Below are 26,697 nucleotides of genomic sequence, written 5' to 3'. Positions count from 1 at the left end.
ATGAAAGCGATACAAAGTCGCACAATTTTGATGTAGCGTTATACAACGATAACAGCTGTGAATAATGAGGGCCAATCACAGAGATAGTGCAGTCAAATCAATCGGCCGAAGCAGCATTGTCGCGAAGATAGAAGACGAGAAAATGACACGAGGAACACGTTCCAATCATTCGACTGAGCTTATCGGCTTTGGCATGACCGGAGTATGTGTGCAGTGTTGGCACATTGGTTAGAGCATGGTGCTCCTGTGCTCAAAGGTGGATGTTCGATTCTATTCTTTAACAGGCTATTATTTATTCAAATGCTCCAAATGTAATGAACTACTAAAATTGTCTTCTTAGTATCTAACGAGCTACCTTAAAATACCTGGAATAAGGCAACTAGAGGTTGACATAAGGATGCATAAAAGCTGCACTATTTTTCCGAGGCTTCGGATGAAAGGCCCTCTATTATGTGTTGTCCTAGAGAAAGTGGTTTGCAGCTAGAGAAAAAGCACGAACATGCAGAGAGGAAGCGTCATAATTAAAATATTCCAGCTGTTGAGTGTTCCTGGGAATACACGTGATGGGTGGGCGTAGTGCGACTGGGAAGTTCTCGAATTTTTTTCAGCATTATTGTTTGAGAACGGCTGCGGATGCTTCCACGTAAATGTGCCTATCGATGGCTCTCATGTCGTGCTGCGTCTAATATACAAAGCTAAATTCTAGGAAGTTGCAAAGTCAAATGAATCCCTAAAGCATGAGGTCACGTTCAGATTGTTGTCGTAGGCACTTTAGCGAAAAACCGTAGCCGTAAATAAAGGTGTTTAGACAATCTATGGTGTTTTTGATTATGTCCTTTACAAAAAACAAGAGCGACACCTCCGTTTATTGAGCTACCAGTGGTTTCTTTCTTTCTTTTGCAGAGCATTTCCTTCACAACAACGCTGTCACAACGAGGTCCCTCTGCCCTTTGCGGTCAAACTACGTGGACAGATGGACATTATCTGCAAGAAAATGGAGACAGTAGTTTCGCGTATCATCTGGAAAGTGGTAAAAACGATTGTGTTTTCGTTTTTAAGGGCATGTGTCGAGAGTGGAAGCAAACAACTGGGGAGTAGTGAAGTAGTTTCTTAGCAGAGATCATAAGACTGGTAGCAGTTTCGATATATACGACCCTAAAATGTACTACGTAATACATTGGTGTATAGGTTAAAAGTTTCCCAAAAATGTGGGTATTGCATTGCTGGAGAATGGCACATGGGACGCCTAAGTATTTTTTAGCTCAGCATGGGGATGGATATCTGGAATGCTCGGCTACCAGTGATGATAAAATTACTCATGCACATATGTGGTAACAGATTTCGACATGTTTCGACATGTTTCTTCTGCCTACTGCAGTAAATTTCGAAGAAAGTTGATGACATGCTTTGCAGGGACGTAATAATATCGTGAAATTACCTATGGTCATCTGCTGTTCTGGTGAAAAAGAAAGATAGATTCATTCACTTTTGAGTTGAATATCCATGGCGCAACAATGGAACTAAGATCTACGCATATCACCTACCAACCTTTGCGTGCACCGCATCGGCCGGATGATAACCTTGATTGTGTGCATGGAATCAAATTTCTCCATTCTGGACGTCATGTCGGCCAACCGAATAGCTGAACTTGATTAAGCTGCCACCGCGGCTACGTGCCAGAGCGTCCACCTTGACTGTGGGAGGACGAGGGTTTGATTCCTATCGCCTCTGGTCACCCAGTGGTTTGCTAAAAGCGGAGAAGCGTGCACTATAACCGGGCGCTTTGCTTTCTTCAAGTGTTATACGCTTCCACAGGAATCGGCAGCCTAGAGAACCATTGCAACCAACTTAAGCACAAGAAAGGATCTCTGGCCGCACTATGGGGCCAATCCACAATAGGTAGGTATCTTCTCATCGTATGGAACTTCCCTATTTGTCGAGAAACAGGCTGGCAGCCCGTTTGTACTTATGTTACAGATAGGTACCCCACCGCAGCAGCGGCGAGTGCTGGACAGTTGATCGAAGGTGCGGTAGCAACAAGGGGCGCCCAGATAACCTCGGACAATTTAGAGCCCCTCTTTAGAGCTTAAAAAGCACACGAGCAAGCAAGCGCCAGGTGGTGCTGCATTTCTACTCATTGGAAAAACCTATACGTTCCTGGCGGCTCCTATATTTCAAACGAGTCCTACCACATAAGTGGCAGGACGCTCTACTATTCTACTATCGCTATGATATAGACGCTTCAAGTGACAACCACCTTTTGGGAAGCTGGCCGCATGGGACCGCCAGGCTCGTTTTATGAGGTGGAGTTCGCACAGCGCTCTCTCCGTGTGCCACTTGGGGAAAGTTCAGCGTCACGGCGAAATGAAGCTTGAGCGCACTCTCACTAGTTCGGACAACATACGCTTGTTCTGTATTGGTCGCCGGGGCACTCGGATTATGCGTTCTTCTTCTTCAGAACAGCTTGCGACAGTGTGTGCCCTACACGGACCAAGTGGCGTGGACGTGTGTGCGCATGCACAGTACGGCGGTGGCCGTCACCTTGTGCAGGCGTGGCAACTGTGACGACAAGGCCAGCAGAGCTTGTCACAAGCAAGCACGTATGTAGAGATTTGAATGCCTAGCCGAAGGACACTTGTGGCCGATTTCAATTCCTGTAGATTCAGTCTTTATATTCTCTTACACAGAGGAGGACACAGGGCTAAAATCTTACAAGCTTGACAAAGGTCCGGCCCCCTTCGATGACTTGGCAGTACAGTGCACAGGCAGATGTTTTCATTCTTTCAAATAAACACTGAAACAAGATAACAAAACGCTTTCTAAAAAGCAGCGTTATTAATTGCAGCACAAACCCAGGCATTAGAAAAAAGCAAAATCTTATGAGGAAAGAAAGGGGAATAGTACAATATCATCACGTAATTTTGCTAAGAAAAATTTGCTTAAGAGCTTCACTTGAATGCTCAAAAGGGTCAATCAATCCTTTGTTGAATTTATTTAATAATACTGGAACTCTATAAGGAAGAGACTGCTGGGTATTGGCCTCGAGCTCCGCCACTGGAAAAGCTGGTGCCACCGTCGGCGTGACGTGCTATTAGGGATCATATGGACATAGCGGCCGCGTCGGCTGCTTCGGGAGCGCCGAAGTGAGCTGAAAACGAGAGTTTAAATTCCCTCGTACGCTGCGGTCCTGATTTAGTGGCGACATTTTGCCGCTTCGAGCGTCTCCTTTACAACGCTTGAAAGCACTGCTATAGGTAGTGGCTGACTTTGAAGGCGCGCAACATGGTAGGCTACTGCTCGGTGCCGCAGTGTTGGACGTACGCAACCGAGCCCGGTGTCAGCCTTATTCACACGTAGCTGCAGGACAAGAAGCTGCGTGAGCTTGGCTCGCGAAACATAAAACCGGCAAACAGTCATCGGCTACAACTCGGGTATGCAGCAAGCGCAGACGCGAGGAAGATTTCTGCCGGGTCTCGAATGTTCGGAAAACGCACACTGAGACGCGCGCCCGAGTCCGCTGCCCGACTAACGTCATGACGGTTTGGTCTATGAACTTGTCGATGCTATAGATACTGGCAAGTTCACTGGAGTGGAAAGGGAGCGGTAAGAAGCACATTAAAAAAAAGCATGGCATATGGTCATGTTTCTGTTATGAATTAATGCACTGGATTACAAAAAAGAAGCAGCGGGAAATCGCATGCAGAGAACACCGATAAACATACAGTACGAGGCAACTCGAGAAATAACATTGAAACGTCCGAGAATTTAGAAGAAAAAAAAAAGATTGAATCGTCGCGATGGCACATCACAGTTCGTCGAAGTCTCTATAATGAAATTATTTTTGAACAGCTCTGACAGCGCCCACGCAACAATGGTTGCTTGTATACTGTCAAATGCTCATATTCTGCGACCTAAAGCTCATGGCACGGCGCGAAAACGCGCACGCGGCGAAAGCGAAACAGTGCGGGGACAAGCATGCAGACGCGCAGTAGGTTGCTGCGAATCTGTGCGATCGCCGCATTGAGGCTTCATTCTATTACGCTCCATTTAGTTATACAAACACTATAAGAACATATTTCACATAGTTTGCGTTCAACGTTCACCTACCTTTCACGCAAGAAGCCGGTTCGGAAGGCTCCATCGCGGCGACCGCGCACAGTGGCGTTCACTCTATGTATTCGGTAAAGCGATAGCGTCTGTAAACGATTCTGTGCTTTGAGATTTCCCAAGATTATTATGTAGACAGTAAAAGAACTTCTCTCGTTTCGAAAGTACTTACAGAAATGTCCGGGAGAGCTCGCGTGTGGTGTTTTCAGTGAGCGCTGATAACAAAACCTATGAGGAGCGCGCCACGTGATCCCTCATACTACGCCAGCGAGGCGCTTCCGATAGATGGCGACTTCGTAACTCCTCGCCGCCAATAATATGCCCTAGGTATCCGCACTAACAAAATTTCTTTATCTAGTCTGAGGAATATGCGTATTCTTCTGCAGTTCTGCCAGATAACGGGCAAACCTTGTATTTGTTTTGCCGAATTAAGAAAGTTTCCCTGATAACAAATATAATTTTCGTCACTTCCTGACGAGCATTTAGACGTCAGTGAATGTTTAGAATGGCATAAAGTATAGATTGGTAGGATTTCATATTTTAAAAACAATTGATGTGTGAGGGAGAAGTAAGGCAGACCAGCAATGCATCTTACAGCTCTTTTTTGAAGAACGTGAGGCTTGTGCGAAATTGTGACACCGTAGTTGTCCAAACGGTGCAACAATATTGGAAGAGACACAGAAGCTACGCAGCAACAGCCTAACCTTGACAAGAAGAATGCCGCACAGGCGCAACATAACACCGACAGCTGAAGACTCTTTTGATCTAATATAGTCAATGCGATCATTCCAAGTCATATGCTTTGAATATGTAACACCAAGAATTTTAAGTGAATCTGCTACTTCAACAGTATCAGAGATTAATGACACGTTCAAAGGCCTTGAAATTACCTTCCCCTTTGGAAATTACAATATTATCTTTGTCTTTCTAGAATTAATCTTAAAACAATTTCATTTTGCCCATGTACTTAATGCATTCAGTGTTGTGATTGCTTTCTCTTCAATGTCACTTTCTGATCTCCGGGATATGAACACCGAAGTGTCATCAGCGTAGGATAGAATCTTACCACCACTTACACATTGCACAACGTCATATATAGAAATTAAAAATAGGAACGGTCCAAAATGCTCCCTTGGGGGACTCCTGCACTAATATTTTGGATTGAAGACAATAAATTTTAAGGACTAGATATTGTTCTGTGTTCGACGAATATGATTTCAAAAGGTCTTGGGCTTTTCCTCGGACACCATAGTTTGCAAGCTTATGCAGTAAAATTCTGTGGTTTAATAAGTCAAACACCTTAAATATACATAGTTATGCCCGCGAAAGACGCTTATTGACCAGCAAGGTAGAGTTAGACGCGATGGCCTTGATCAGATGAGCGCCTATTGAGGTTCAGCTGGCGAGATGCACGTCGTCTTCCTCGTTCACCTCTCTCTTGCATATTCCTCTTACTGTTGAGGATGCACTACGCACGTAAGAGTGTTACAGTATATATATATATATATATATATATGCCAGCAGCCATTGCCTTAGGATGAAGCATATCTATTATGATTTCTTTTTCCGTCAATAATGCTGTTTCCGTGGGATGATTCCTTTGAAACCCGTGCTGAAAGTCAAGGAGCAGGTTACGTTTAAAAAAAAGGTAGTACCCTACCATGCAGCAATTTTTCTATGGCCTTCGAGAATACCTGCAGTATAGAAATTGAACGATAGTTACTAATCAAATTCTTGTCGCCAATTTAAAAACTGGTGTCACTCGAGCTTATTGCAGTTCCTTTTTAAATACAGCGGTAGATAACATGAGAGTGTAAATGTGAGTAACAGCCCGACATAATAGGTGAAGAATATGTTTAATGGGCGTTATTTGGACGCCAGTTACATCTGCTAACTTACTATTTTAATACTACTTATGTAAGAGAAAACTTCTGTGTAGTTGGTGGGCGCAGCGAAAAGAAATGATAGACAGCTGCTTGCCTTCATAGATTCAGGGTAATTTTGACTGCACTCTACCTTACTCTGATATGCCTGTAAAAAAATGAAATTGTTGAATGTGTCAGCTGAACAGGTAAAGCGCAGCTGAACAACAAACCACCTCCCGTAGCCGAAGCACCCGTTCTAACCACTCGGGAATGGCATCGGTTCTGCTAAGCGTACATGACTTCTCAACTCCTCGGTTTCTATTCATCAGTTATGTAGCCTAATGTGACTAATTAGGCGGTAATTAGCACATATTATGTACCAAGTAGCAATATCGTTTATATTTTGAAACGTCTCGATGATATGTGCCGCTTAGTCACGTACCTATGCAAAAATATGTAGTCATTAATTTGACAGGCTTCTTTATAAATAGGCTCTTTATCATAAAAATGAACATTTGCGAAATTGAACTCGTTAGTTGAAGACTTCGTTCAAAAATGAGATTATGCTTATGCGTAATTACCAGCAATATACGCATATGATTTCTTCAGAATCTTACGCTAAAAACAGATAGTGTGAGCATTGCCCTGCGTTGACGAGACAACGTCGCTGTAGCCAAATTCCGAAAACACTATATGTGATGCGGGTAGCTATATGGTCTTGTTCATAGATCATGTTCTATCTTGCAGCGCAGGCACAACGGAACGGATATAGAAGGCACATCAGAGAAGATACAGCGCAGAACAACCAGCTGCGAACAGTTGCGAACGCCCGCCATGAGTCCTTGCTTCAGAAACCGCTGTTGTGCACTGCAAACCCATTTAGTCTACGAAGCGTTCTTGAACTGCAATACACAAGTGTTATTTGTTCCTATTAAACACACACTCATAATATCATAGTGCACATGTACTTTGTCCTTATATATGGAAGATTAGCCAGTGTATGCCACAAAACCAGGCGCCAAGCAAGCTAGGTCTTCGGAACAGGTGAATCGTTAAAATCGAAGCCACGTAAAATGAACGCTGTAAAAAACGTTTTGGGACGGCTGCGGCTTCACTGCATTTTTTCGTACCCACCTCTGCATGTTCAGCAGCCTTTACGTGGTTCTGATCGTTCACCCCTACCAGCGCCCCAGGCACATTGGAGGTCGCGTGGCACGCCGTCTGGGTGAGCTAAATGCCCTCAGCGTAGGGAAAGAAACAGCATGCGTAGCTTTTTTACATGCGAATTTGAGTACGGTGAGTATGGGTTACGGCTCTAAACGCTATTTCTAAAAGTCTGAATGATACAGACACGCATGGTGCTTTCTAAAACGTCAGAGAGGCGGTTGTGATGGAAGTTTTTCTTGACGCTTTCAACTCGCTACTGCTAACTTGCGTATCCCGTAAATTACTTCTTACCACACTTTTGCCATCAGAAAATATCGGCGACGTGAAAATCTGTTTCAATCACCGTTCCAGCGTTAAGGAAGCTCCGACAGAAAGCAGAGTGGTGTTTAGCCTTCCCTACCACAAATGCATCAAGCAAGAAGAAGAACAAGCGGACGCCATACTGCGAAAGGCGTACAAAACTGCGCTCCACCTGCCGCAGCGCACATCGACCGAGAAACTGCTGGCCCTGGGACTGCACAATACATTCAGTGAACTAAGAGAAGCACTACTATGCTCTCAGGCACGTAGCTTGATGCAGACACCCACGGGAAGGGTGCTCCTGCAAAGATATGGCGGTGGCAACATGATCCAAGAGATCGAGTGTACCGAGGCCATTCCGGACAAGTATCGCAGTACACTGCGAGTCGCACCGATACCCAAGAATATGGACCGGAACCTGCACAAGGCGCGTAGAGAAGCAAGAGCGGAGTACGTGCAGAGAACCTTGGCGAACAAGGACAACACAAGGTATACGGACGCGGCAACGTTCGTCAAAGACGGAAGACACAACAGCAGAGCAGTGGCGTCGGTGGTTAATTCGGACCTCAAGGAGATCACCAGCGAATCACTACAGGACTGCACGGTAGTCGAGGCCGAAGAGGCAGCTGTGGCTCTGGCAGCACAGGAGGGCTATCGATCTGGCAGGTCCCTAACAATAATTAGAGACTCTCAAGCAGCATGCCGTAATTATACAAACGGTAGAATTGGGCGCAGAGCACGCCACATACTCTGCTCATGCGACCCGGGAAACAAAGTTCAGCATACCATAATCTGGGTACCAGGGCACACTGCCATAACTGGGAACCAAGATGCGGATAGGATAGCTCGAGGGCATACCAACCGGGCGTCCGACATATCCAGCCTTGAGGAACCCGAGTCAGTACCCATGGGCTACTCAGATATCCTAAGTTACTATAAAGGAGTCAGATTGAAGTACCCACCCCCGGATAAGGATCTAAGCAGAGAGGATGCTGTTGCATGGCGACAACTGCAGACGGGTACTTTCCCGAATCTAAACCTTCTGAATAAAATTTTCCCGAGGCAATATGAGGCTAAATGCCCATGGTGCGTAGAGAAACCAAATCTGTACCACATATCATGGGTCTGTCAGAATATTGAGTCCCCAACTATCTATAAAATTAAAAACCCGAGTGCGGAACAGTGGGAGAGTATGCTTTCCAGCGTAAGCTTGAACGGCCAAAAGCTCCTAGTAGAGCGAGCTCGCGGGTTGGCCATACTCAGTGGAGCCTTGGACTAGGGCACCAACCCTGTGATTGCAGACTGAAGAATCCATCAGAAGATGGAAAAGGCCGTCTGAAGCCGAGAAGATCTCTTTTCTAGAGCCCAATAAATGTTTTCCGATCCGAATATCCCCAGGAAGTGCTGTAATACTCACACAGCATAACGATGATTTTGTAGGCTGCCTTTGTCGTGATTGATCCTTGTAACCCATTGAATTAATATTTTTTGCCTTTCCGGAAATGTAACAATCGCTAACCAAACCTGGAGTGACTTGAGCACAGCAGCACGCAGCAGCAGGTCATTTTGCTTGACAATGCTCAGCGAACTGACACCGGCAGCAACTTTCTGCCAACTGCTGGCACGTTAAGACATGCGAGCTGGGTCTGGCAATGGCGGTTTTGGCGTTGAGAGCCCAGTCATAGAGTGTCTTCACCCTGTGCGGAGCGGGGAGTGAGGAGAACATCGAGGCACCGTAAGGGAAAGGCGTAGGAGGATCCCCGACGCAATACATAACGCGTTTCGATGGTGGAAATTCGTTGTGTCGCTATATTGACTCAATCGTAACGCATTACAATCGACAGTCATCATGAGGTGGGTTCTGCCTCTTTTTTATGCTAAATTTTCACTTTGTCCAAATTCTCTTTTTATGACTCCTTTTTACTAAAACGCCATTACATTGTTAGCACAATTTTTGTACATTCCTGGTGAGTAGCGCATATATCTTTTCGTACGTATGTAGCTTTCCTAGTTAAAGGACACAGTAGACGTAAAGCATTGCTGTGGAACTGGCGTCCATCTCGTGTACATTTATTTCTCACTTCTGTCTTCTCTTCCTCTGTCCCCCCGGTTCCCGCGCTTCTTCATCTTCTATTCGAAGGCTCATACCACTTCACCCTTCCAGGTTTCTTTTGCTAACCCCTCCTGGGGTAATAGTTGAAAACGTTTCCAATCGATGCACATTCAACTGAGCCCCGTTCACCAATGTACCACACAGTCTTCAATGTTCCTTTCTGAGTGCCTGTATTTGTCACAGAGTAAGGGCCACACAATTTGGCACTGGATTCTCTTACTCCTTCCCTAACTAGCATGAGGTCGGTGACTTGAATGTCTGGGATATCTGAGCAATGTTTCTTGTCAAAATTTTTTTTTCATTCGTTTACGGTACCTCTCCTCCTGTGATTTTTGTTTCCTCTCCTCGACGATCTTGAGATTTTCTAACAGCCCCAGTTCACGGTCCGCTTGAAGAATAGGGGTATCTCCTCAAGAAGCGAACTGCGGGCTGCATCCCAAGCCACTTGTGTAGGAGCGATTGTGATGTTTTACAGCTGCTTCTAAAGAGCATTTCCATCCACCAGGGAAACTATCGTACATCCTGATGTATTGTTTCACATCTCGTATAGCACGCTCAGCAAGCCCATTCGCTGCGGGATGGTATGGCACACAGAATTTGATTGATATATTGTGGTCTCGAGCCCATCTTGCTAGTTTTTCACTCTTGAACGCTGGACCGTTGTCACATATGATCTTCCTGGTTGTCCTAAACATATCCCGTTGGAGGAGGGCGATGACACTATTCGCATCTTCTTTTCCTGCCCGTGGCGCGACCATCCTGGTGCACTCATCTATGGCCAGAAGAAAAGCTTGCGTTTTTCGGACTCCTCGTTTCCTATTTAGCTCGGCAAATTCCAGGTGTATAACTTCAAAAGACACGTTCGAGTGGCAAGGTATTATCATGGCGTCCGTAGACTGCTTATATTTCACTTTGTTGACTTGACAAATGTGGCATGAACGAACGTATTGATTGACGTCTTCTTTCATGTGAGGCCAAGTAAATCTCTTGACTAGTTTGTTGTAGGTGCGCCAAAATCCGTCGTGTCCTCCAGATTCTGGGCTATCGTGGTACAAATAAAGCACCCTGGGAACCAGCGTTGGCGGGACTTGATAGCGACCTGCCATAAAAATTAATTGTTCAGTGCCTTCCCACAATTTTACTTCATTGATTTCTTCCGATTCTTTGTTGGCCTGTATCGTCAGTCTAGACAATGCATCTGCATCAGTCAAAAGGGGTCCAGGTCTGTGGGAGATGGTGAAATCAAACAGCTGCAAGTAGTTCACCCATCTGGCGATACTGCCCTTAGGTTGGGTCATATTCAAGAGATGAGTGAGTGCCTGGTGATCCGTGAACAAAGTAATCTTCGCACCTTCTAGGTACGTACGGAAGTACTGAATTGCTTTAAGGACAGCAAGAGCTTCCTTTTCAGTAGTGGAGTAGTTCACTTCAGGTGGCTTGAGGGTGTAGCTGTAGTAGCCTACTACATGTCGGTTTTCTCGGCCGGATGCTTCTGGACATTTCTGGTACAAGACTGCACCCATTCCAAAATGTGAGGCGTCGGTATTCAGTTCAAAGGGTAAAGTGAAATCTGGTATGCGTAGAATAGGGTCAGCAGAGATTCTGTGCACCAGATCGCGGTAGACTCTCTCAGATTCCTCAGCCCACTCAAATGGAACTTCTTTCGGCCTTAGGCACGTGAGGCATCTTGTTTTTATAGCAAAGTCTTTTATGAAAGGTCTGAAATGTCCTGCTAATCCCCAAAACACACGCAATGAGTGGACGTCATATGGTTTCACCAGTTGGGTTATTCTCTCGATGCACTCTTGTTTCGTGCCTTTGGTAGTCTCATCAAATACTCTTCCAAGAAACACAACTTTTCTTTGAAAGAATGTACTTTTAAAATTAACCTTGAGTTGTGCCAAGCTCAAGGCATTTAATACCTGAGAAAGGTGTTCCCGATGTTCAGCCTCTGTTTTGGAGAAGACTATAATATCGTCTATGAACACGTTACAAAAGACATCTAGGAAAGGCTTCAGTACTTCGTTCATAATCTTCTGGAACCATGCTGGCGAGTTTTTCCAGCCGAAAGGAAGCCGGTTATACTCGTACAGATGGAAGGGCGTGATAAAAGCAGTGTACATTCTTGTTTCTTCGGTTAGCGGGATCTGCCAGAAACCTTTGCACAAGTCAATGCGAGAACAACTCCAGCAACCACCTGTCTCATCTATAATCGTGTCTATCTTCGGCATGGGAAATGGTATAAGTTCTGTCTGGCGATTGAGAATCCTGTAATCTGTGCACAGCCTGAAAGTTCCATCTTCCTTCGGCGCAATAGTTATCGGAGAAGCGAAGTGTGACACCGAAGGCCGGATTATATCGGCGTCTAGCATCTCCTGCAATTCTTTTTTCAGCCTTATCTTGCGTTCTCTTGACATGTTATAAGGTGATTTTCGGATGACGGTCTTGTCAGTTAGTTCGAAAGGCACCTTATGCGACTTCATCGCTTGTGGATAGCTTCCTATGCATACCAGTTCAGAGTAGGTCGTTGCAATATCCTCCGCCCACTTGACAATTCGCAGGTTATCTTTTCTATCTTGCTGTGTCTCTTCCCTTGATAGTCCTTCCGCTAAAACAGCATCGTCCCAGTAAACGTTGATTTTTAGTTTCTTTATATCTGGTCTGGAGAGCAGAAAGTCGTACGTCACGCCCATTATCACCAGTACTTCACTCTCTATTTCATGACCTTGGAACTCGATGTTTACTGAGGCTCACTGATTATGTATTGTCACTTTTCCATCGTACCCTTGCACCCGTAGTACTCTTCCACTATGCAGGTGACTTCAATCTACCAGCTTGGCATTTATTATAGACACAGAAGCACCGCTGTCAACCAAAGCCATCATATGTCTGTTTCCCACTTTGACAGGAATGTGAAGTAGGCTAGAGCAAGTTACATAAACAGTCTCAGTTGTGGTCATCGGGTCGGACTGATCACCCTTGTTTATTAGTGTTTTGTCGTCGGAGACTCTTGAGCGTCTGAAAGAAGGGGGATAGGGTCGTTGTCGATGTTATTCACTCGACGTCTGGGAGCACACCAACCCAAGTTCTCTGTACTGCCTGCAAGGCGGCTCGGTTCTCGCGGATTACAGCTTGACCAATCCGCGCCGGTCCATCTGAAGCGACTGCTTGAGCCAGCGGTTATATTTTCTTCTGAAGTAGATGGTATGTCGTGAAGGCACTCCAGGAGCCCGTCTACAGTTTTAGGTGATCGTGCTTGCACTAGCTTCAGGACTTCCGCGGGCAATCCGTGCATTATAGAGCTACTATGGCAGAAGGAGGAAGCATATGCTCGGCCAGCTGTAAAAGGCGGCGTTTTTCAAAGAAATACTCGACGGGGGAACCCTGCTTGAACTTGAAATCAACCGCGGCGTCCCATCTTTGTACTGGGTTGCTTCGGAATGTCGTCAAGAATTTTTCCTTCCACTGGTTCCAAGAGTTGCCAACATCTTCAATAACGTGCAGATCTTACCACTTCCGTGCAACATCTCTTAAATAACTACGCATGTTGGTAATCTTGCCCTCATTAGAGTACAATTTGTTCTTCCCAGCGGCATATTCACAGAATTCAAGCCAACTTTCTGGTCTTGAAGACATGCCGTCGAACGCATCGGGTTCTACAAAATTAGTCGCCGGCTTCTCAGGGTTTAGAGAGCTTATAAGTGACGTCACCAGTTAGTTTTGTTGCGCCATCTGTTCTTGTTGTAGCCGAAGAGCTTTCAAAACGAGGCTCACCTCTTCTGTCGAAGACTGTGATCCACACGCAAGTTCACTTTAACCGCACCCTTCCGACGTAGTACAGCAATGTCTATAGAAGCCTTCTCTAAAACCAGGTTCACTAGTTCTGCCGAGTTGAGTTCGCGAGGTAGTTGCACCGCTGGTTCGTCTTGAGCTTGGTATCTCGAAAAGATAATCTTCTCTGCGGAGGTCTCCTCAAGGAAAAATGTTACCCACATGTTGGAGTCAGTTGTCGGCTGCGCCAAAATATTGTAGCGTTCCTAGTTAAAGGACACAGTAGACGTAAAGCATTGCTGTGGAACTGGCGTCCATCTCGTCTACATTTATTTCTCACTTCTCTCTTCTCTTCCTCTGTCCCCCCGGTTCCCGCGCTTCTTCATTTTCTGTTCGAAGGCTCATACCGCTTCAACTTATTCTTGCTTTTGTTTTCCGTGTGTGGCGAAATAATGTGAATACTCATGTCCTAGGCCTAGTGAGGACATCCCGTTTCGCTATTTCTGTTCCCCATTTCCCTTCACCCAGTGTAGGGTAGCAAAGCGGATGCTAGTCTGGTTGACCTCCCTCCCTTTCCTCTCTTTGCTTGCTCTCTCTCTCTCTCGCTTCTGTATGCTAAATCGATTCATTCGTAACCGATGTTGCTCTGACATGTGCTGCTATGTGAGGCCAACAGACAATAAAGCCAAGGAAAGTATAAGGAAAAATATTTCGATTTTTCATTGAAATGAAGACAGAATAAGCTTGAAGGTGAATTGCAGGTGAACTAAAAAAAAACTTGCCTCTTGTGGGAGCCAGCCCCACTACTTCAACATTTGCATTACACAAGCGTTGCTCTAACAATTGAGCAATCACAGCTAGCAGCTGTTCCTACGTCGACATTCTTAGGTATTAATGCATGTGCGGAAGATCTAACTAGGACAGTAGTTTCCAGCACAAATCATGACCTTGACATTGGATGTGAAACAACATTTCGACCTATGGCCTTACGTAATACGTGATCAAGAGCACGCAGCTAACCAATAAAGTCGCATTCTACCTGAAGGCGTGAAACTTGCCGAAGTCGAGACCCTCGTTATTCAATGGACAAGAAGACGGGGAACAAGGGGGACAGATGTTTGCTTGTCACAATCATGTCAATCCAACAAATAATGAAGAAAAAAAAACAGGGTAAATATTTGTTGTTTTTGATGTACTGTATAAATGATAACGTTAAACAATATGAAAGCAACTGAAATAATTTTTCTTGACTTCATTATAAGTTGGCTTCACTATGCTTGCGAATAAGGAAAATGGGGCCACCCGGTTCCCCTTCTCATTCAAGATAGGCTTTATGCATATCATGAGACGTACCTTGTAACCCGATATGCTTTTTTTTTTGTGTCAGTACCTCATGTAATATCCCGTATATAGAGCATTTGACAGATTGCAAATGCACAAATACTGTGCGGTGCCTAATGACACCTGATCTTGGCCTTGCCTACCAATCTTCCTTTCGAGGTGTGTGCGAAGGATGATTACGAATCGTTAGATTTCGTCCTGTTTTTAAGCACCTACTACACAATTATAGACGTGTTGTTTTTGTGTAGGTATATGACACTATAATGCTGAGCCCCAGTGTGACGGGCTTCCAAGTGGGTGTAGGCTCCGGCGTCCCGTGATAACTGTACCGAAGTTCTTAACAGTCAAGGCTTATATTTAGCTATAAAATGTGTGAATATGCGCTTTCAACGAAACCTAATGATATGGCGCCCGTTTTAAAGATTATGATACAGCCTGTGTCTACCAAAAAAAATTTTTCAGGTGTCTTCACTGAATATGACACAAATAATGAGGTTTCACCTGCCAAACTTACGATATATTTACGAGGAAGGCCGCATTCGAGGACTCCGGAATCATTCTGGCTCTGTCAGATTCTTTGCCATGGACTCAGCGCTCGGTAGGCGAGCATTTCTGCATTCCGCCCATATGGGAACATGGCCACCACTCCGGGATCGAGCCCACTACCTCTAGTTCATCTGCGCAGTGCGACATACACTCAGCTATCACGGAGGGTTAATGGCAGCATGACAGGTGCAGTACTCTAATGCACTATGAACCAGTCGAATAATGCACGACGATATAATGTAACGTAGATGTAGTCACAGGACAGACAATTATTCAGTGACTTGTCTGTGTTTCTGCCGTTCCGCTTTTCTAAAGCGCTCGTGAGAAGTTTCGACCAACAAACCAAGTAACCAACCTACTGTCATCTGGCAAACGTGTGTGATCCGAAGCGACTGTGAAGAAGTTGTTGGCTACTACTGAAAGTGGAAGCGGGTAACCTGTTTTATTGCTTTGCTTTTCATCATGGTCTCACAGGGACCAGTGAAACGAAAATAAGTAAGAAAGTCAGGCCGGGTATCCCTGCAAAGATAAATGAAGTCCCAGCGGTTGCTTTAAGTGTATATTATGTTGCTTGACCTGTCCTCTCAAGTGACAAGCGTAGCAGAGATAAGACGAAAAGCCAACAGTCAGCTGCCAGCTCAGCGATCCAAGAAGTCAGTCGATAGGGAGGATAAACGCAAAAAGCAAAGACGAGAGTTTTTTCAAATATCACCGAGCGTCTACGTACGTTCTTCTCTGCGCTTTCATCTCCCGGATTACTTGTTTTTGGACGAGATTGCGTTCAGACGTTTCAGCATAAAAGATGCGCCGCTCGTATTGTGTCCATAGTAGTACAGAGCGGCACTGCTGTCCTCAACGCGAGCACCACTGACAACCTCAACATGAGTTGGCTGAGGCTTGGAGCTGTTCTTCTCCTTCTCGGACTGGCAACGGTGATTCCTACAGCGAACAATCACCGGGAACGGCTTGACAGCTTTAGGGTGAGCATTCATTTGCTTAAATAATGTGAGAGAGCTTTCTCAAAGGACTAACAAAACCATTATGCTGGGTCAGTGAAGCATAACTTCAGCACGACTCTCAACCGCAGCAGCTCCTGCCGCACTTTAGCTTTTACTGATACTTGCTTTCGTGGTTGGTTGCCTGTACTGCACCGCCGAAGTAGTATAGAAGCTCTGGCGTTTCGCTGCTGAGGTCGAGGTCGCGGGTTCAAACCTGGTCGCGGCGGATGAATTTGGATGTGAGCGAAATGCGAAATCGCTGGTGCACTTTTATTAAAGAGCAGGTTAAAAAAACTATTTGGTCACGGTTAAGCAGGAGGCCCCCACTGCAGTGTGCCTCACTATCAGATCAAGGTTTTGGCTCACGAAGTGTCAGGAGTTAGATAATTCCCACGGTTTCTATTACTTATTGCCATGATTGATTCACTCGTGATTATGTTAACATGTCACGTTCACCAAAGCTCGATGAAAAATAAAAGCTTCGACTGGTAACGGTGGAATGGACGTTATGTTGCCCTGGCCTTCGCACTCTAAATAGGAGTGTTACACACAAGCACAGAAAAACAGATAGGATGATTTATCCTATCTACTGTTGCGTTTATGTACTGTGACCAGGGCAAGGAACAATTCTAGCTCCCCAAAAGCACGGTCAGAGAGGCAGATGTTCCGCCGATGTTCACATAGCGTGATTGAGACCTGCCTCCTGCAGAAATGCAGTTATGCAATAGGCGCTTTAGGCCGGCGCCGTTGAGATCCAGAACACTGCCACGACCCACGGTCATCCAAAAGCTAAAGTCGAGTGTCGTGTAGGCTGTTCGGAGCGTTACTCAAAGCATACCTTGCGGATGTGAAGTCGGTGCAAATACCAAGTGAGTGGTTTAGGACTTCGTCAACATCGCAGGTAGGCCACAATCACTGACATAGAACGACCCCTTGACTTTGTATGCTGGAATAAAGGATCTGTGAGGAAATAGAGCTTCAGCAAATTTTAGAGTTGGCGTTTATTAAGAGTTACGCGATACCTAATTGACAATTTAACGATCAAGAACATTGCCACAATGACTTCTTACAGAACTACTTGACTGCAAAGGTTGGCATTACAGAATCAATGTCGCTCAGTGCTCATGCAAGTTTTCTGAGTAGGAATGTGGCAACAGGCACCCATTTTGAGACGTTCGACATCATATGCTGCGTTGTAAAATTATGTCGCTATTGATTTCGCAGGTGACCTTACGCTTATGCTTTTCCGTTATTTGCACATTATTTAGTAAGCCTGACCAAGAAGTCCTTCACGCGTATGTGAACTTTCTCTCTGACATAAAAATGCGTCTCTGATTTCGCTTTGAAAAAGCTGGCAACGAAAGAAATGTGCCATTTTGGCACAATAGGAATGTGATATGTATGTGAGTATGATATCCTTCTAAATGTTGCTCATGATCAACTTGATACAGACTAGCGAAAGCGTTAGTATAATAATTGGTATGCTTACCCTGCGAACCTTTTATTATGAATACAGAAGTCATGCTCAGCATTCTCCGTGTTTTTCGTATGCAGATGATAGGCGCTTTTCCGAAGGTGGTAGCCATCTACACATCGACAAATGATTCGTCCTTCAAGTGTCTGACTGGCATACGTACAAGCTTCAACTTGGAAGCCAAGACGGCTACTTATGTGTGGCCACTCAGAGGTCATGCTGGTACAGAGAGGTAAACGAACATTATGTGCTCCCTACTTTCTTGGGAGTGCATTCCAACGCATCTACAACAAACATCTCTAGAGAGAATTGACTTTTCTTCCCCTCTTCCCCTTCCCTTACGTAGAGTAGCAGGCCAGATGCTCCATTATCCGGCCGACCTCTCTACATTTCCAATCATTAAAATACTTCTTCTGACTTGCATAACATATGAGTGATTTCGTCTCGGTTTTATTGTAATGGTGCGGTGTGTGACGCTTACAACGAAGTGATCTGTGTTAGGAATTCTTTTGGCACACTCCACTGACTATATGAAGTTCTATAACCAATACGTCTTGACTTTATCTAGTCGATACTGTAGCACCCTGTGTCAAAAATTTGGTGGCCCTGCGAAATCGTTCGTCAAACGAATTCACTGGCACTTTTGTTAATCAAAATGACATCGGCGAGCAGTGCTGCCTATCATAGCTGTGTGTTCTGACGCACATGGGTGAAACTTAGCGAAAAAGTCATTGATTATAACACAAGAAATTCGCACATGCGATTCGTCAGCGCTTTTCACGCCATCGTTCACGCGCAGGTAATACAGTTTATAGTGCTATTCTGTTCACGCTGTTTGAAGAATGATCAAAATCGCCTTACTTGCAGATTCTTTCTTTTTGACTGGGAATAACTTGATGCATTCTTTTACAACAGGAGGACTGTTGTTTTCAACATTACCGCAGGAAACGTTACTGATCAGACAACCTATTTTGTAGATGGTGGTAAGTGCAACTTCCTTAATAGAATGGTTTGTATTTAGCAATTGAGCAAAAAAAGCGCTAAAGAGGCTTGTATATAATAGCAAATATTTTATTGAACATACAGTATTGACTAAAATTATAACACAGTTTCTTTCGTATGGTCCACCGCTTAAGGTGTTCTATGCCAATATATATATATGTGTGTGCGTGTGTGTGTCTGTGTGTGTGTGTGTGTGTGTGTGTGTGTGTGTCTGTGCGCGCGTGCGTGCGCGCGTGTGTGTGCGTGTGTGTGTGTGTGTGCGTGTGTGTGTGCGTGTTTGTGTGTGTGCGTGCGTGCGTGCGTGTTTGTGTGTGTGTGTGTGTGTGTGTGGAGAGAGAGATAGATAGAGCTTAAACAGATTGCCCTGACACTCATTAGCATTGATTACACTATATAAAGTTCTGGTAGATATACAGCACTATCAAGGGTACAGATCAGATTGGTTTTGAGGTTGCTGGCCGCGGGATCACGTCAGCAGTGGCCGTGCGAATACTAGTGCTGCGCGTCGCACGCCCTTAGCCCCCGAAGCGCACCCAGCACCGGGCCGCAAGAATGAGCAGGGCCCAATGTAACAAAAGAGAGAGAAGGAACTCTATCGAACACATTGTGTTACATCTAGCTCCTTTATTTTGTCGCGACTCCAGACAGACAGAAGGCCGACGAACAGCGTCCTTCATGAAACGTGACAACAAAAGTCACTGCTCCTTCGGCACGCTCCCCCAGCCGCGCTCTTCTCGAGCAGACACGCCGCCGCTGCAAGGAAGAAGGGACCACATAGGAGCCCCGGTCCAATCACCGGCCCGTCAAAACAGCGACGGGTTTTGGATTTATTGTTCAAATACCTGTCAGAAATTGGTCTAATAGGAAAGCTTTAAAGATTGCACACTTTATTTGCAAAAGCCTAAATTTACCCGCCATGTCACCTGCAAATATTAGTATCAGGTCCACTCGGATGTTGCATATTTATTTTTATTCTCTTTTTCTTCCACTCTGCTCTGGAATGTTTGATCCCATTCCCCATCCCTATACAGAGCAGCATGCCAGCGGTTATATACGCGCCGGCAAAATTATCTGGTTTTCTAATAAAGAGCCCCTCTCTCTCTCTCTCTCTCTCTCTCTCTCCCGGGCAAGGAAACGATCATGTTCACCCAAAACGAGGCTGTCGTGTTTCTTCGGTAAGGCAGCCATAATGGCGGCGTATTTCAGGCTCTTAAAGGAGATGGTGTTATCAAGACCGTCGTAATGTGGCGGCTGGGTACAATGTGGGGCGTCGATACGCATGAAAATGACGCAAACGCGAAGCTGTACGTAGAGAAGCTGGAATGTTGTATTAGCTTCTGCAGTTTTACACTCTTAAGCAAAACTACGCCCTTTTTCCACACAACAGTAATCGTCATCTGTCTTGTCCGCATTTCTTTTCTTTAACGCGGCGAGCCCGGTACTTTCCAGTAACGAACGGCATCTGCGTTATCAGCATGGCGTAGCATTCCCGACAGGAAAGTAGCGGGCGTGGCGCTTTCAAGGAAACGCAAGCAAGACAAATGACGATTGTTGTTGTGTGGCAGGGATACACCCCAAAAGGTGTCACTTTCCCTAAGAGTGTACGTGCGAATATATGGATGCTCGCCGTGGTGGGTTGTTGGGGAAGGGAATCGTAGATAACAACTAGTGCAAGAAAGATATTGTGTCCAAAATGGACTGGGATGACGCAAACTCAACGAGATTGGTCGGTAGACACCTCAGACGAGCTCCACAACAAAGCATGAAAACTCAGGCCGTAGAATGGTGTGCAGATTAAGCACGACGATGTGAAGGCGCTACAATCACTCAGGTGGGCAGAGGTGGGTGGCGAGAGCAGCCTTCAGTGTCGGTGCGAGAGCTCCTGAAGACAGTTGGAAACCGGATGGTAAGCCCATGTAGGCAGCAAGGCGCGGCTTGTTGTGTAAGCGCCGATGTCGGGTATTATGAAAGCTTTGGGCCAACGGGTAAACCTGCCGACATACGTGAGCAGATAAGTGTAACCAAGGGAAAGTGCCAGAGAGCCCATTATGCCCACAAGCGTGTTATCTAAACAAGTCGAGAGGAGGCAATGTTTATTAGTCTGGGCCTTATCGTGACGGTGCAGTTTCGCTCTATTGCAAGGAGAGCACGTGTGCTCCGAGTCAAATCGCCTGGGTGAGATAGTTGTAGAGGGACTGGAACAAAGCATGATGGTGGGACGAAGGAACGTACTTACGTGGGCGCCCGAATGCAATATTGCAGCAGACCGTGGTACTATGCTTTGTGAAAGAGACACCTTCTGGAGAACTGGAGGCAAGAGAATGCAACAACTTATCAGAAAAAGGAACGTTGGCTTTTGAAGTTCAGTAATTACGTCAATACTGCTCAGGGAATTAGTGCTGCAGCTTAGGTTGTCTCAACATAGTGTATGGTCATAGTATATTCCGCGATGGAGAAGACCTCACGGAGTTGCCACACCGAGTAATATGCACTTGATGATAGAATGGCTGTGGAAGGTAGCTTGTGGTCATTGGGGATACGAAACTGCCAGCCTTTGTGACGACGAAGGCGCCTCAAGAGACTTGTTTGCATTAAAGCACCGGCGTCAATCCACATTATTTCTTTTTTCTTTTTTTGTTTATTTGTTTATTTTTTAGTTATTTATTTAAATATACGTTGCAGGCGCCTAGAGGGATTGTGTAAGGGGGGAGAGTGCACTAAAAAATTATACAATAATTAGAATACATATGTGAATACTTATAAAAATACAGTGTAAAAAATGAGCGAACATTCAGTAATGTTGTGTTAAAATTGTACAAAGGACAAACTGTATGCTTCTGAACGCAAGAGGTCAGTGAACAAGAAACTTTCACAAAGTAAAATATTATCAATGGAGATGCAGAGTGAGCGGAACATACTTGGTTCTAACAAACAGTATTTAAGGGATAGTAGCACAATAATAACGGGAAACTCAAGAAAATATAACACGTTAGGTTATGCAGACTTTGAAAGATGCGTTGTTAGAAGAAGCCGGAAATTTTCCTGGTCACTCTCATAAGCGATGATGTTACAAAGATTGCTCTAAATGCGAAGGGCTCTTGAAAGAGCGGAGTAGGTAAATGAATTAGTCTTTCCGTAGTGCGCATGAAATTGAACTGATTGTACAGTCGGTGGGACCTGTAATGAGGAGCTTCAAGAGGCAGAGCTGATGGTGCTATATTATGAACATATTTATGAAATAATGATAGCAGGGCTATATCACGACGGTAATAAAAGGGCTGTAGTGAGAAGTAGAGTTTAGTTTGTGTTATGCTTTTCTTATAGTCATAACAACGTGAAATAAAACACGCAGCGCAATTCTGCATAGATTTGAGCTTTTCGATCAAGTATTTCTGATGGAGAGACCAGACGTATGCGGCGTATTCCAGCTGAGGTACGACAAATTTTAGATAAGCTAGTTTACGAATGTCTGTAGTAGAATTCTGCAACTTGCGTCATATGCACCCTAATGATCTCGAAGAATTGGCGCATATGTATGCAATGTGCCTTGACCACGAAAAAGCCGAAGTTAGGTGAACGCCAAGATATTTATGTAGAGTGTCATGCAAAATGTTGATGTTATTTATGTGATAAATAAACGTAGATTTAGTAACCTTGTCGCTAAAAGAGATAATTTTACATCTACAAACGTTAAGCTCCATTAGCCAAATGTTACACCAAAGAGAAATAAGGTCTAGATCTTTTTGGAGGATTGTGTGATCATAGGCACATTTAATGGGATGATAAAGAATGCAGTCATCTGCTAAAATGCGCACGTGTGAACGCTGCCCAAGTACACCTGAAGTAACGTGCAAAGAGGAGAGGAAAAAATAACAACTGCTGGGAATTGCGGACGATTAGAAAGGAAATTGCGAAGCCATGTCAGTGTAAGAGTATCTAATTTAAGAGCAAATAATTTCAAAATCAAACGGCAGTGTGCTGCAAAACTGTCGACGATATCATGTAATATTGTCGACGATATCACGTCGCTGCGGAGAACGGGCGGGGCCCGGGGCAAGCACTTCTGGAGGAAGTGCTTGCCCCGACACAACACGAATGGAAGAATGCACTGCACTCTATCCCCTGGTTTTGCTGCTGCGTACTCTTGCGCTGACTAAAGGAACTGGTAGCGAGAGCGCGAGGCAATGACCGTCTGCATCAGCCGCCGGAGGAGTGCGGCCTAGCGTTTTAAGACCACGCGTGAGTACCAGCGACTGCTAGACACCTGTTCCCTGCTTTTCTTTCGGAAAGGACCAACGCAGTGTACAGCCATGAGCAATAGTTTATACAGACCGCAGCATCAGCAAAAGATTAAAATTTCTTCTTGTTCAGTAATGCAATCTGAAATTGCTTCAACAAATTTTCTTTGTCAAATGCCCGCACTTAGGCAGTACTGGGTTAATTCACCCGGCGTGGCCAGGCTGCGAAGAAATCTTTTTCTCAAGACCATTTGTCCTTAATCTTTTCATCGCGGCTTTACATACTCCCCGTGCATAGAAGACAGCGTAGGCAGGATCACGTCAAAGGGCACGGAGAAAAGGGCGTGTCCTAACCTTGCACTGTCTTGCAAAGTATTCCTCCAGAAGGCGGTGCTTGCTCTTGCGGCTTTGAAGTCGCATTGTGCGTGGCCGTGAGAGCGAGTACTCGATTGCAGATAAAAACGTTCCCGTGGAAACTACTCACTGAACCACTGAGGGTAAATTGACGGTGAAATAATAGCCCTGTTGCGTTCTTCTTCTATAGTGAAGAGAGAAGTTGGGCCGAGAGAATAAGTGGAAATCCATGCGAAAGCCAGTGAGAGCGTCCTAATCTTCATGAACTCGGCGTGAACTTTCGCGCTTGTGGGACTCCGTGCGACTTCGTTGCGTGCAGTTATGAATATTTTCAGGATAATACGTTAAGTGAAATGTGTTCTCCACATTTATACTCTTATGCTCTCCACGGTAGGTATACATGTTAGGGCAATATGCTGATAGGCGCGAAGTGACTTGTGCACCCAAATGTCACCAACAGTAATTTAACGGAAAACATAATGTGAAAGCCCGTTTGTCGTAGTTTTAGTTGGATTCAAATAATTCCTAGTAAGTAAAGAAATATTTAGACATCCAGTACTTTCCATATCCTGTAGCCCGATGGCAGACATGCAAAGCTGCACCTGTGCGCTTCATGACAAACTTGGTTATCCGCAGCAATTGTTTCGCTTATCAACCTATATTTATTGCTTTTCAACTGATATCAGAACGCAAACTCCAAGTTGTTGCAGAAATAAAGAACCTAGTGTACTGAGTTACCACTGAAGATGCTTATCGCGCATCTTTTTCCCCCAGAAATCTATAATAACCTACTGAAACTTCGCCCCGGATATCTATTCTGCTGTTTGCAAGAACATTGTAGTACGGGTGTCGGGTTGCTTCAACTATTGTCTCACTTGAGTCAACACGAGAGGTTGAACCAATGAGACCTAAGAAATGCCATAAAATCATAGCATCTAATCTTGACAAAATTAGAAGTAGAAATCTAAATATCTCAGATTAGAAATACGGCATGAGCGATAAACCTGCGCATTTTGAGTGTCATATTCGCGCCGCAAATGATAAACTTCAGCACTTGTCAAAATAATTTAGGCCATTTGAGTGGTGACAACTTTCATCCATGCTTGATGCAATACAAATTATGAGTGCTGTCCTAAAGCGAATCCCACCAGGAATTGTTTGTTATCTCATAAGCATATATTTTGTTTTGCTTTGTTTCCAGACAGTAGTCGGCTCTACACCGGCTACCATCACTACACCGACTACGAGAACTGCATGGTTATGACAGTCAGATACCACGACCACGATCGTAAGCTGTCTTCTTACTATTTCGGCAAAGCACAAATTCCTGCATATTTTCGATATAATAAATACAGTGTGCTATATGCCGAAGGAAATAATGCGCAGCTTAGGTAGAAAATATAAATTAGGTATACTATGGTCATTGCCGCGAGCAACTCTGGTTGCCTTTTCCTATTGGAAAGAAAATGAACTCCGGAATATGGACAGCTTAGCTGGTTAAACCTGGCTCTGTCTACATTGTAAACAAGTGCATAAACACACAAGAGAAGGAGGCAGCGCAAACGGTGAATGAAATCTTAAACGTTTATACGACTGCTATCTTAAAAATGGCCGAAATGGCCGAAGCTTTCTGCGGTGCAACCAGCATGAAACAACATTGCAGGGCGCTTATACACAGCCGAAAGACATTATTACATTGAATAACTGCCAGTAAAGAATTTTACGCTTTTTTTTTCATTTTTTTCTTCATTGCTCATAAAGCTCACGAGCAAAGCCATGAAGATAAGGGAGAGTGCAAGGTTCTTAAATTTGGATAAGAGCAAGAGAAGCTGTGCTCTGGGCCTTGTGAAAAAGAGACATTAGATTGCCTTTATCAGATACTAAGCTAGTTACTCCAATGTTTCATTGCCAGATAGCCCAGTGGTCAACTGGTAACAAAGGTGTTCCTGCAAAAACTAAACGTTTTGTCCCTTTTTTACAGAGTAAAGTTGACTAATAAAACCACGCATATTTTCTCTCAAACGTTCCCTTTAGGCTGACAAATCAGAACAACTACTTTAGTTAGAAAGTTAGAGACTTCTTTCTGGTTTGTGGGGGTACTTACGTAATATAGTGAGAAACTACCACTTTTAACCCACTTGTACATATATAGATATCGTGTTGTAGAATTATAAACCAGCAGCACTGCATTTTTTTCTTCAGTAACTTCTTGGGTGATCTACCGTAGAATAAAGCATCGTTTTTGCTCTTTATGAAGTTCTGCCGTAGTCTAGGCTTATGATGAACCAATAAGTATTGCCGTGTATATCTGCTGCAGCTTGAGTCAAATGTGAGCAGGTTCTGCATATAATTCTGTTTATCAGAAAGGAATAATTGTCTGAAAGCAACGCTCATCACGCAGTTCATAGGTAGAGATTATAATTTTATTCATATATTCATTTATAACTTATTTTAGATAACTAATGACCAGGAACTTAGGGCTAAAAGTACTAATGTCCAGGAACCTAGGACTCACACGAACCTGCTAACTAAAATTTGAAATCGAGTAAAGAATACTCAAAATTGCATACACTGCAATGACGCATATAGACAAAAAAAAAAGAAATACATTTGTGGAATACGCGCAATACACTCTACGTTCACATTTCATGTTCATGCTGGCTATGTGCAACATGATTTTCTCAACTAACAATCACGGAATGAACTTACACATGTTCAGAGCAGTATTTACTGAAAATTAAGTAGTGGTTTGCCATAATACCACAAGATGTGTGCAAGTTACTTTCTGGGTTTACATGCAGTACTGCTGCTCCCAGTAACGGTTGCGGCTTTCAAAAAGTTGATGTCAGATTTTTTTTTTTTTTCAGACTGTTTGTTATGGGTCAAGAGGTCTGTGGCAAACGAGGTTCCTCAGAACTGCCTGCAGAACTACGAAGCGAATTGCGACGTCAGGATTCCAACCTTCGACAATGATCTCTGTCGCGACGATGAAGAAAACGAGAGTTAGACAATAAACTTGGATGTGCATTCAGGTTAAGCCCTTTATTTCCGAAAGGTTGAATAAATGCGTCTATGAAATAATTGTGCCAGTCATTCTCTTCAACAGTCCCAGCAAAGAGAAAATTATCAGGGAGGGGCAATTCGCTGGCGCCCATTCCCAACGCATGTCCAACCAATACAGTAAAGTGAACCTTTCTTTGCCAATCCTTCAACTGTACAAGTGCTGGCTGTTGGCTGTTAGCAGCTAGCTGCAGCTGCTTTGGAGAGTGAGTGAGTAAAACTTCATTGAATATAAATAAAATAGGGCACGATGGTTGGAGCCCCTATTCCAGAAGATACAACAATTTGGGCCACTGTGTAGTTGCCGAACAAACAACTTGTGCTTCTGGGTATATGTCCGCAAAAACTAATTGAGTCACTC

General features: G+C 44.5%; 1 protein-coding gene across 1 annotated transcript in view; it reads left to right on the top strand.

Moving 5' to 3' along the window:
• Window positions 1–26,415, top strand: part of LOC126535380 (uncharacterized) — a 53,265-nt gene extending 26,850 nt beyond the window's left edge. Inside the window, exons 3-7 of the mRNA XM_050182264.3 lie at window positions 16,039–16,190; window positions 17,763–17,914; window positions 18,598–18,665; window positions 24,478–24,564; window positions 26,144–26,415. Of these exons, the coding sequence (XP_050038221.3) occupies window positions 16,039–16,190; window positions 17,763–17,914; window positions 18,598–18,665; window positions 24,478–24,564; window positions 26,144–26,283 (599 nt within the window). The 3' untranslated portion in view covers window positions 26,284–26,415. The remainder of the gene's footprint in view (window positions 1–16,038; window positions 16,191–17,762; window positions 17,915–18,597; window positions 18,666–24,477; window positions 24,565–26,143) is intronic.
• Window positions 26,416–26,697: the final 282 nt, after the last annotated feature.

Source organism: Dermacentor andersoni, chromosome 7 (assembly GCF_023375885.2).
Source record: "Dermacentor andersoni chromosome 7, qqDerAnde1_hic_scaffold, whole genome shotgun sequence".
In the NCBI taxonomy this organism is placed as follows: domain Eukaryota; kingdom Metazoa; phylum Arthropoda; class Arachnida; order Ixodida; family Ixodidae; genus Dermacentor; species Dermacentor andersoni.
This window is presented reverse-complemented; position numbering and strand designations above follow the sequence as displayed.